Raw genomic sequence first — 12,708 nt, forward strand, 5'->3', positions numbered from 1 at the left:
AGACAGCAAAAGGAACCTTTCACACGCAACGTGGAGAGGCTAACCCATTGGACCGAGGTTACAGCAACAATGAGAGATTACAGAATAACTATTTTCAGGGTTAACCCATGTGATCAACAGACTGAAGAGGAAGCTTCTGACATCTTTGCTGTTTTGTTTCCCCACGTGTCCATATTCCCAACGATTCACCTGAATACAGGAATTTACGGACGTGACAGTCCACATTGTTTCATGTCAATTTCCGATGTATTATGAAATGAAGGCAGCTGTCTTCAAGACGGCTAGATTGAGCTGTTCTGGCCAAGGAATTGGGATTACATACAGACAGCAAGACATTCTGAGTCTCTGCTAAATCACTAAGCATGATGCTGTACAGTGAAACCTCACCATCAAATCAATAGCTTAGAAAGGTCAGCACGGATTACCGTCATGGTTTTTAGTCTTGGTTGAAGTCAAAATAAAGCTATAGGAAGCCTGATTGGCTTAGTGTCCTTCTCTGCCTTGCTTAAAAGCACATTTCACTTGCCTTTAAACAAGTCTTTTTTTTTTTGCAGTTTTCTCCTACAGAAACTTTTCCCAAACAGGTACCGAGAATACACATGTGGACATTTTGTGATTTTAAAAGCCACTAACACTTTTTCCTAAAACAAGGTTAAACAAAAAGCCACATGGTTATATGAGGTTTCCCTGTCCGAAGTAGCCAGTTCGTGCTGGAACCACTCCCGCCCCGTCACTGGAAAAATCACATTAAAAAGAGAAAAACTGTGGACATGATTATGGCAAATGCTATTCAGAAATTTACAGTCAATGACAGCGAACATTAAAATAATAAAAATTAATTACATCAGACCAAAAGTACAAGGCATCTGGTATAAGAGTCCCACCAAGAATGCTCCAGAACAGAAATCGACATTTAAAAAAAACTCATTTGATGACAATTTCGATGAAGTCAATGACCGCCGATGGATAAAATCCGTTCAACGCGGTGTCCTCCAGAAGCTCACCCTGCCTGGAAGTCTGCGCAAAATCTTCAGCAATGTTAATATATAATTAATATCTATGTTACTCTGGTAATGCATGGCCAACTTCACTGCTGAGGTACCCAAGTCATATGCTTTAGCCGTCAATGAAGGTTTGATATGAATCAAAGCTGTGAAATAGGTGGAAATTCCTCTAATACTGCACCTAGTACAACATTCACAAAAAAGAGAAATAAGGATCTGAAAGCTGAGCTAATTTGGTCACTTCCACTTGAAAACCACTGGATTTGGAGAAATAAGGTAGCAGGTTGTGTCTGCTTTGGATTAAACAGCACACGCCTCAGGGCAGAAGTTCTGATGGTCGCTTTGTAGAGCATCTTTTGAAACTTTTAAGCAGTAGCTCATGCTCATACTATCTGTCTATATCATTTTTTCATTTCTTTTCAGGTTCAGAGCAAGTATAGCAGTTTGCGAAGTATACTGCTTTAAATAAATGCTTGATCCCCTTTTGCTTGCATTCTTAATATTTAAACTATCAGAAAAGCTCTGAATGAAAAATTACGCTCCCAAGGCAAATGGGACCTGCTTTAGCGCAAAAAGGGCCAAAATCCTCAATCTAAATTTGGAAGCAGTAGTACTAGTGAGGCAATTCAAAGTATCAAGTTGCCTGGTTTTGCTGCATTCTCTTTTGATCATATTCTTAATTTCCCCTCATTTTTGCCCTATCAGATATTATTTCTTACCAGGGGCGTATCTGCGTGGGGCCACGGGGGCCTGGGTCCCCGTAGATTTGGCCCTGGACCCCCCCTGCCGACGACCCTCTCCACCCCCCCTCCCGCCGCCAACCCGCCGTCGCCTATCTTTGCTGGCGGGGGACCCCAACCCCCGCCAGCCGAGGTCCTCTCTTCCGTTGCGAAGCTGGCGGGGGACCCCAACCCCGCCAGCCGAGGTCCTCTCTTCCGTTGCGAAGCTGGCGGGGGACCCCAACCCCGCCAGCCGAGGTCCTCTCTTCCATTGCCAAGCTGGCGGGGGACCCCAACCCCCGCCAGCCGAGGTCCTCTCTTCTGTTGCGAAGCTGGTGGGGGACCCCAACCCCCGCCAGCCGAGGTCCTCTCTTCCGTTGCAGTAAAGCTTCCTGTTCTGAGTCTGACGGACGTCCTGCACGTCAGACTCAGAATTTGAAACTGAAGAAAGCTTTGCTGCAACGGAAGACAGGACCTCGGCTAGTGGGGGGGTTGGGGTCCCCCGCCAGTTTTGCAACGGAAGGACCTCGGCTGGCGAAGGTTGGGGTCCCCGGCCAGCAAAGGTAGGCGACGGTGGCTGGAGAGGGTTGGCGGCGGAAGGGGGGTGCAGAGGGTCATTGGCGGGGGGGGGGGGGTCCGGCAATGGCGGGGGGGGGGGGGGGTTGGCGGCGCTGGGGGCTAAAATGTGCCCCCTCACTCTGGCTCTGGCCCCCCCTCCTGCCGGTCCAGATACACCTCTGTTTCTTACTTGCTCATACTCTTCTGGAATACAAGAGATGTATCTTTCATGACAGCCGGTTTTCAAATCCTTGCGTTCCCGTGCATACTTTATTTATGTCAAAAGATTGTATGCACCATTTTTTCTCCAAACAGTCAAAATGGCTTACAAATTGAAGTTTTGAATGTAGGTATTACACCTTCATGGGCTTCTCCTGATCCATACTATATACCCCATATGATTTACAGAGGTGACCAACTGTCTGGGCAACTTGATGCATATAAAAATTCTAAAAAAAAAAAAAAAAAAATCTAAGCCTGGATTGACCCACCTTGATCACATACAGTTAATTCATACCAAGAAGAGAGGTTAGGTGAAATAAGCTGTCACCAATTTTAATCAGCAAGTTCTCTATGGAAAGCAGATATTAATTGCTCTCTTTCCTGTAATATATAAAATATTTCTTCACATTGTTGCGGCTTTAGACAGTCCCCTTTCCCCACCTATTTAATAATAAAAAAAACCATATGAAACCTCTAAGCACCTTTTGCAGTAGTAATGACATACATTCCCAGAGAAGCACATATCGGCTTTAGCCATGGCAAGGTAATGGAAGGGTAAGAGTATAAACTCCTAATTATATCTGCCAAATTATCCTGGTTACTTATTACAAAGTTGATTGGCGTGATATGAGCTGCTGCTCCCTGTAATATTTGCTTTCCGCCTGACTCACCGTTCCATGATGTAAGAGAAAGTCTGCAGAGTTAGTGCAGATATGAAAAACAGAGTTCGATAGCCAAAATCATGCCTTCCCCGTCCTTCTTCCAGATACCTTGACTACCTTTGTTTTATATGGTCATGGCCTGGACTCTGGCAAATCTTTATTCTTCTATGGGGGAATCATTTTTTTAAATTACTTTCTTAACACAAACTCTGGATCTTTAAACAGAACACAAAACCCGGAGGGGGTGGGGGAGGAGCAGCTAATACAGACATTTCTAAGTTACCTGCACCTGAGTGGAAGAGCGGAATTCTGTCAGTGCAAGGAGGGAGTGATTCATAGGACCACTTTGTCTTAATTAAACAGGGTGAGTTGACTTCTTTTTTCCCTCCCCTCACTCTTGCTGCTGTTTACCAGAAGGGAACAGATGTATCAGTGTCCTCGTAAAGAAAAAAAAACAGCCAGCACGATGGTGAAGACAATAGCGATGGCCAAGGTAACAACCAAAATCCGGTTCTGGATAATCCTACAGATTTAACCAAACAGAATAAGGGAGAAAGAGGGAGGGGGAAAAAATGAGTCAGTGAAAGGCACACTGTTAAAACACTTACTTAAAGAGCTCTGCCTTTTTAACCTGCATTAGGCATGTGTTAGTGTCTAACCTAGGGTTACCATATTTTGTCCCCCAAAAAGGAGGGCACATGCCACGCCCTCTTTCACACCACGCCCCCCTTTCACACCCTCGCTCTGCCCCTGTCACATTTTCCCCTTCCCCCTGTCACACACCCCGTCACCCCCCTCCCCTTACCTTACTACTACCCTGGTGGCCTAGTGACCTCTTCGGGGCAGGAAAGAGCCCCCTCTTTCCTGCCCAGAGCGCTGCCCTGCATGCATCCTTCCTGTTGGTGATCTTGGTGCCGATTCAAAATGGCCGTTGAGAGTTGAAGTGACCTCGTAAGACTTCAACTCTCGGCGGCCATTTTGAATCGGCACTGAGATCACCAACAGGAAGGATGCATGCAGGGCAGTGCTCCGGCCAGGAAACTGGGGGCTCTTTCCTGCCCCGAAGGCAGAAGAGGTCACTAGACCACCAGGGCACTAGTAAGTAAGGGGAGGGGAGGCTAGCAATCTGCCTGTTTGTCCGGATTTCTGGACAAACGGGCAGGCTGGTGGGCGGGCCGTCCTATAGGACGGCCCGTCCACCAGCCTGCCTGTTTGTCCAGAAATCCGGACAAATGGGCAGATTGGCAAAACCCGCCCGGTTGCACGGACATGTCCTCAAAAAGAGGACATGTCCGGGTAAATCCGGACATATGGTAACCCTAGTCTAACCCTGCTTAGTAAAAGAGCCCCTTAAATAGCAAGCCTGATACATCCTTTCCACTTTGCTCCATAAAATGTATTGTTTGCTCCTCACTTTCACTACTCAAGCTCTAGGAGTCTCCCATCCAGTGTAATTTTTACGTTAAACAGATTTCATTTTACGTGGTGGTTGTGCATGACCAGAGCAGTGGCGTAGCTATGTGGGGCCATGGGGGCCTAGGCCCCCGTAGATTTGGCCCTGGACCCCCCTCTCGACCCCTCCTCCCGCCGCCAACCCGCCGCCTACCTTTGCTGGCGGGGGACCCCATCCCCCGCCAGCCGAGGTCCTCTTCTTTTCGCAAAAGGCTTCCTTCTGTTTCTGACGTCCTGCACGTTGTATGTGCAGGACGTCAGAAACAGCAGGAAGCCTTTTGAGAGAAGAAGTGGAGCTCGGCTGGCGGGGGTTGGGGTCCCCCGCCAGCAAAGGTAGGCGACGGCGGCGGGATGGGGGGGTCGAGAGGGTCGTCGGCGGGGGGGGGGGGGGTCAAAGTTGCTGCTGTTGGTGGCGGCGGTGGGGGCTAAAATGTGCCCCCCCCCCCACCTCAGGCTCTGGACCCCCCTCCTGCCGAAGTCTGGCTACGCCCCTGGAACAGAGGAAAACTGGAAAGCAGAATTCAACTCAGTTAAGCTATATGTAGTACACAGCTGTGATACCCTCTTAGGTCACTGCTCTTAAACCTCCTTTTACCGCACACTACACAGGAAGTACCACACTTCCCACCCCTAGTGCGTGTCATTTCCTGTAATACAAAAATTAATTTATTTTTGTAGTAGTGGAGTGTAACCGGCGGTAATCGGGCAGTGCTGTGAAGGAGCCCTTACCGGCCACCTCAATGCGTGGTGGTAAGGGCTCCCTCTCCCCCGAAATGGATGCGCGGCAAGTGCTTTCCTTGCTGCATGGCCATTTCCTGCAGGAAGTCGAGACTTCCCTTTTACCATCTGCGGTAAAAGGGGGGCCTTGGCGCACATGTAAAACGTGTGCCGACGCCAGCGCCGGCCCCCTTTTGCCGCAGCTTGCTAAAAGGGGCCCTTTAGGGACATGTTAATACAATGGATAACACACAGTTTTATACAAACACTAAAGGCAGACGATAAAACAAGAAGAACAACTAGATTGCATACAATATTAGACTATTTTCTCGATTCATTATATTGTCTTTTGGGCTTATTCGTGTATTTCCTGGTGTATTTTACAAAAAACTCAAAGGAAAAAAAAGCAAACATGCATCTATACAAAATTAATCGGCAGAGGCTGCAGATCAGCCTAACAATCAGATATGCAAGAGAATTCCACACCAAACGAATAAGATGATTCCTCACAAATTTGGAACATCAGCAGATAGAATAGATGTACACATACTTCTCAGATTCTCCCAAAACAGCAAAGGATCCCAAATAACCATTTTCCTTGCAGCAAGATTTGTGAACTCACGGGGGTAACTCTAGAAAGAAAACCCTATGCACGTGCACGTGCATGTGTGTAAATACCAAAAATCCGGCTACATGTTATTCAGTAAATATGTGCATAGTGGGCAGACACATGGGACACACGGGCAGAACTCACACTTAGGCAAAGAACACTAAGGGCCCCTTTACTAAAACGTGTTAAGATTAGAGAGCTGTACAGGAATAGGGATCATGGGAATCTCGTGGAACTCACAGGATTCCCACAGGGATGGAAGACTTTGCCATAGGATTCCTACAAGAAGTTGCTGTGGGATCCCTGCAGGAGTGTAGTCAAGATCTCTGGTGATGCCAGAATGAGGCTTGGAATGCACTGAGTGAGGCAACTGGAGCACCAGAATGAGGCTTGGAATGCACTGAGTGAGGCAATTGGAGCACCAGAATGAGGCTTGGAATGCCCAGAGAGGCAGCTGAAACACCAGACTGAGGGGCCCTTTTACTAAGTTGCGAAGCAGTGTTGCCAGGTGGGCGGTTTTACCGCCCAATTGGGCGGTTTTCTGCGACCCGCCGCGGGAAATTTTTGCCCGCGGCGGGTTGCGGTTTTTTGGGCTTCTTTTTTGTCTTTTGGGCGGTTTTCAGGCGTTTTTTTCGGCCGCGGGGGGCGAGGTTAGTGACGTTTTGGGCGGGGTTAGTGACGTTCTGGGCGGGGCCGATGATGGGGAGGCGGGGCCGGTGACGGGGGAGGCGGGGCCGATGACGGCGGGGGCGGGGTTGATGACGCAGGGGTGGGGGTGTCAGGGGTGGGGTTTGAGTTTGGGCAGGTTTTGGGCTGGATTTAGGCTGGTTTGGGTGGGAAAAAAATTTTCCACTTGGCAACCCTGTTGCGAAGGTGCCTACGCGTGTCAATTTTGAACTACCGCCCGGCTACTGCGTGGCCCGGGCGGTAAATTCATTTTTGACGCGCGTTTGCTATGCACACCGGAAAATATTTTTTATTTTCTGGCATGCGGTGCTAACCAGCGGTAATTGGCATTCTACGCGTTCTGACAATTACCGCCCGGTTAACGCATGAGACCTTACTGCTAAGTCAGCGGGTGGCAATAAGGTCTTAGGCCCAAAATGGATGCACACCAATTTTCATTTTGACGCACGTCCATTTTCAGTCCCTCCCCCCAAAGGGCCTTTTTTTTTCAGGTGCACTGAAAAATGGACCTGCTTGCATCCAATTTGCATGTCCAATACACGTGTCTACACCAGCGCAGGCCATTTTTCGGTGCACTTTAGCAAAAGGACCCCTGAGGCTTGGAATGTTCATTGGTTGAATACTGAATACCGTCCGAAAAAACCATGGGATGCTGTTGGGAGGAAATGGAGGACTGTAAATGAGTAATTAATAGTGTTGTCTCCTATGGGTATGGGTGGGGATGGAGGAGATTAACTGCAGGGATAGTGGATCTTAGCAGGTACGGGAAGGGATAGGTTAGATTCCATTGGGGATGGTAAGGGATAGCAAGCCAACTATGGCAAAACATCATAACAAGTTTATGCGTTACCCTGTTTTCACACGTTAACCACACATAAAGTACCTAACGCACTTTAGTAAAGGTGCCTCTAAGCTGTGCATGTATCTCAGGCATCTATGTGCAAGCATTTACACAGCTCTATGGCTAGGGTTACCATATTTTGTCCCCCAAAAAGGAAGGCACATGCCCCGCCCCCACCACACACCCGCCCCTTTCATACCTCACTCTGCCTCCTGCCACACAACCTGTCACACGACCTCCCCTTACCTTACTTACTGCCCTGGTGGTCTAGTGACCTCTTCGGAGCAGGAAAGAGCCCCCTCTTTCCTGCCCAGAGCGCTGCCCTGCATGCATCCTTCCTGTTGGTGATCTCGGCGCCGATTCAAAATGGCCACAGAGAGTTGAAGTCTCGCGAGGTCAGTTCAACTCTCGGTGGCCATTTTGAATCGGCGCCGACATCACCAACAGGAAGGATGCATGCAGGGCAGTGCTCCGGGCAGGAAAGAAGGGGCTCTTTCCTGCCCCGAAGGCGGAAGAGGTCACTAGACCACCAGGGCAGTAGTAACTAAGGGGAGGGGAGGCTAGCAATCTGCCCATTTGTCTGGATTTCTGGACAAATGGGCAGGCTGGTGGGCGGTTGCCCACCTCAAAAAGAGGACATGTCCGGGTAAATCCGGACAAATGGTAACCCTATCTATGGCTGACCTATATGCTTGTGTCTAACTGAATACACGTGTATCTTCCTGGTTATGCTAGTATTCTATAAAAGAAAGTAGACGTCTACTTTTCTTTATTGTTTGCAAACTCTGCTCCACATAAACTTCTTAAGACCTTCTTATTGGGGAAAGCTTACGCTCCTGACCCGCCCCGCACCGCTGTCTATTGAATTCCATTTCTCTTTGCACATTTCCCCACTTCTGCTATTACTTACTAGCCTCTTTCACTACAATGTCATTGACTGTTTGTTGTAGACTTGATGTATGCTTTCGGTAAATTCCTGTAAGCCACACTGGGCCTGCCCTTGGGTGGGAATATGTGGGATATAAACGCTATAAATAAATAAATAAAGGCAGGCATGTTAGGAGTTACACAGTGGTCCACCATCTTATGGACTGCAGATTTATACATTATTGAATGGGCTCCAAATAAGCACCTATATAGATCTGCTGAAAAGTGATTGCTCGATGGTGGCACTGACTCTGAATGGGTCTAAAATAAGATAAAAAGAATGGCGTAACACACAATCCCTTTTCTTTATGTATCACAGGGCCCTTTGGACGCCTAGAAAGAGTAAATTGTCTGGGTCTTCTAGGTGTGATTTGTGTTGGTCATGTAAAAACCAAAACTAGAACTCTTGTACATCTGTCGTTGGAATGTCCTAATCTTGTAATATTCTGGTCAGATTTTTGGATTTCATGAATCTTTTTTTACCCAAATATATAATATGGAAATCCACTTGCATTTCATTTCCATCTTCAGAAAATGATAAGTTATTGTTTGACTTCTTGGTCTCAGTTGCATTGAAAATGGTCATTTCGCACTGGAAAGACGCTTCCCAAGTAAATGTGGTGCTTTGGTGGAACTGGATTTTACTATACAAAAATACGAGCAGTCTGCAGTAATTTCCATTCTTAGTCATAAAACTGGTCTTCAAAAATGGAAAACTTTAGACCTTTTCCTTTCAACTGCGGACTAACATTATGATTTGAACTCAGCTTTATTGTGTATTGCTTATTTTTTTCTGTTGTGTTACCTTTTGAATTTGTTGTATAATTAAAATCTAATTAAAAAAAAATCCAGGAATATAAAAAAAAAATGGCATATTTGTCAGTGACAACCACTATTCCTTCTAAGCTGAGCGGGAGGCCTCCAACTGCCAGTAGGGGGTAGTGCATCAATATTGTGTTTTCAATTGCTAGGGTCAGGCAGGGTCCCTGGAGTTTTGCAGAGTCTGTCTGTCCATTACTGAAAACTAGTAAAAAAGGCCCGTTTCTGTTTGAAAGGAAACGGGCGCTAGCAAGGTTTTCCTGGGAGTGTGTATGTTTGAGAGAGAGTGTGTGTGAGAGTGACTGTGTGAGACAGAGTGAATGAGCAAGTGTGTGTGTGTGTGACAGAGAGAGAGTGAGACTGGGTGCGAGTGTGTGTGTGAAAATGAGAGTATGTGCCAGGGTCCCCCCTCCCTCCCAGTTGCAGGGTCTTTCCCCCCGGGTCTGTCTCGCAGTTGCAGGGGTTTCCCCATTCCCCTTTTACCCCCCTCCCCAGTTGCAGGGTCCCGCCTCCCTCCCTTCCTCCCAGTTGCAGGATCCCCCCTCCCTCCCAGTTGCAGGGTGTGTTTGTCTCCCCCCTCCTTTTGTCCTGCAAGTTTTAAGGCACTGTCTATCCAGTTTAAAGAGCTTTAGACTTGTTTCAGATGGAACAACATTTTAAAAACGACAATGTGAAGCAGCTGCAAGTTTTTGCTTGTTTGTCAGTGTATAGCAATGACGGCTGCGTAGGGGAGTGGAAACAGAGATTAACCAATGTGCTTCATTGCTTACCTAGACTTGCTTTGCTCACTTCCACTCCTGTCTATTGAATTTGCTGCAGCATTGCATAGGTTTGCTACCTTTGTTTTGAATGAACGGGGATGACGGCTGCGCTGGAGTAGGACCCGCTGCTCTTTGCCTCCTCTGTCTTGCGAGTTGCCAGTGGACCCCGACCCCCATCCTGAGCCCTCACCCACCTCCTGCAGATTCGACAGTCGCCGCAGGCGCTCACTCGCCGTGTTGCCGCCCTCCCTCTTCGTCCTCTCCGGTTGAGGGCGGTTGGTGTGCGCGGGTGGTTCGGGAGGTTCGCAGGCAGTGTGCAGCGATTCCTAGGCAGGGGGAGGAGTAGGGAAACATGCTCCGCGTGTTTCCCTACTCCTCCACCTACCTGGGTCACTGTTTGCTGCTGGCTGACTGGGTGGCGGTTTGTTGCTGGGCATCGTGCTGGACTCGGAGGCGCAGCCAATCAGTGGCACTTCATTCATGACGTCACTTTTATCTACTCCACTGGAAGTAGACCACCTCTGGCCAGAAGCCACGGTTCCAGGCAGCCTCAGAACGTTGGAGGTGAGAATTATTATATAGGATGCGATCGAGAAACAGCGCCCCTCAATGGCCGGATTGTAGGTAGAGGACTCCCGCTCAGCTTAGAGGGAACAGTGGTAACAACAGGCAAAATAAAAGCAAAATCTTTCTTTCCTGAATATACAGAATTCTTTTTCTCCAATGGAGTACAGTACTGGTTGAACAACCCATATAATTATAAAGATGTGTGTTCTAACATCAATATACGCAAAAGCAAATGGGGTTCACTCTTTCCACAAGAACAGAACACAACAAAAACAGGGTGGAAAAGAACCAAGTCCAAGCGATCAGTCCAAACACCAGGATAAGATGCTCCAAACACAACTTTATTTGGACCCAACATAGTCCGTATTTCGGCTACAAAAACCTTCCTCAGGGGTCTGCGTCCATCATTCCTCGCTCAGAGCAGGACGTCAGACTCACAGAAACAGAAGCCTGCGCGGCCGCGTTGCTGATCTGCAAGGGCAGGCGTCTACATGGAATGTTGCTAGTGGAATAGCAACATTAACATTCCATGTAGAATCTCAAATAGTAGCAACAGAATCTCAATAGTAGCAACATTCCATCTAGAATCTCCAATAGTAGCAACATTCCATGTAGAATCTCAAATAGGGAAAGGGAAATGGAACTTAATATATCGCCTTTCTGAGGTTTTTGCAACTACATTCAAAGCAGTTTACATATATTCAGGTACTTATTTGGTACCAGGGGCAATGGAGGGTTAAGTGACTTTGCCCAGAGTCACAAGGAGCTGCAGTGGGAATCGAACTCAGTTCCCCAGGATCAAAGTCCACTGCACTAACCACTAGGCTACTCCTCCACTGGTCAGTGCTGTAATAGTAGTCTCTGTGCTATGGTTAGTTTATAGAACTGCCCTTCCCGTGACTGCAGATAGAGATCACAAAGCCCATTTAGTCTCTGCCCAATTTACTTTTTGTTGCAAAAACCACCGACCCTACTTGATGCCTGGCTTGACCCTCACTTCCCTACCAATAAGGATCCTTTGAGCTTGTTCCTCTCTTTTTAAAATAATACTCTGCAAACAGAGATGCTGAAAAACTCTACTGTATTAACACAGTATATACACGATTGTAGGGTTTTCATAATTTAAAAAGACGCGGTTTTCTGAAAAATTTTTTTTTTAATACATGATATTAAAGGACAAAATTCCAGGGGAATGCATGGCAGTGAGGCACTTGCTTGTACAAAACTATCAAGGAAAAAATATAAAGGCAACTATGAAAGAAAGGCTGATATAGAGAAGCCAGTGTCAAACTGTGAGGCTTATGCTATCAAATCCCCTTGTATCTCAGTGGCAGCCACTCACTCAATGGAATGAAGCAACTCCTGTACATTCTAACCAGTATGAAGACAGAAATTAATCAGAGAAAATGCTTAAAGTATGTTATTCAACCGCTTTCTGCAAAAGAATTTCTCTTCCAGGCTATCACGCTACTCCTTTTCATATAATGGCCTAATTATGCATTATAAAAACCTCCTATGCGGAGGAAAGCTATACCCTCTACACCCTTTGAAGATACGAGTCACAGAGCTGAGCATCTTCTATGCTGAAATGGAGCAAAGTCAAGGGAGAGCTACATGTTAATATCAGAGGCTAGGTTGAAGGGAGACCAACCTGCTTATTTTCGTAGGAGAAGGGCGGCCATCTTCCGACACAAATCGGGAGATGGCTGGCCTTCTCCTAAGGCCGGCCAAATCGGTGTAATCGAAAGCCGATTTTGGCCGGCTTCAACTGTTTTCCGTCGCAGGGCCGGCCAAAGTTCAAGGGGGCTTGTCGGCAGTGTACTGAAAGCGGGACGGGGGCATGGTTAAGAGATGGCCGGCCTCGGCCGATAATGGAAAAAAGAAGGCCGGCCATGACGAGCATTTGGCCGACTTTACTTGGTCCTTTTTTGTTCACGACCAAGCCTCATAAAGGTGCCTGAACTAACCAGATGATCACCGGAGGGAATGGGGGATGACCTCCTCTTACTCCCCCAGTGGTCACCAACCTCCTCCCACCCCCCCCCCAAAAAAAAATTAAAAACATTTTTTTGCCAGCCTCAAATGTCATACCCAGCTCCATCACAGCACTATGCAGGTCCCTGGAGCAGTTTTAGTGGGTACTGCAGTGCACTTCAGGCAGG

General features: G+C 47.5%; 1 protein-coding gene across 2 annotated transcripts in view; it reads right to left on the reverse strand.

The window, feature by feature from the left end:
• Positions 1-539: 539 nt before the first annotated feature.
• Positions 540-12,708, reverse strand: part of VTI1A (vesicle transport through interaction with t-SNAREs 1A) — a 673,595-nt gene continuing 661,426 nt past the window's right edge. Inside the window, exons 8-9 of one of the 2 annotated variants that reach the window (XM_030202729.1) lie at positions 2,459-3,688; positions 540-1,718 (exon numbers count right to left, since the gene is read on the reverse strand). In XM_030202729.1, coding sequence (XP_030058589.1) covers positions 3,595-3,688 — 94 coding nt within the window. In that variant the 3' untranslated portion in view covers positions 540-1,718; positions 2,459-3,594. Of the gene's footprint in view, positions 1,719-2,458; positions 3,689-12,708 lie in introns of those variants that run through there. The other variant, XM_030202730.1, reaches the window with a different exon arrangement.

This window comes from Microcaecilia unicolor, chromosome 5, assembly GCF_901765095.1.
Source record: "Microcaecilia unicolor chromosome 5, aMicUni1.1, whole genome shotgun sequence".
Classification (NCBI taxonomy): domain Eukaryota; kingdom Metazoa; phylum Chordata; class Amphibia; order Gymnophiona; family Siphonopidae; genus Microcaecilia; species Microcaecilia unicolor.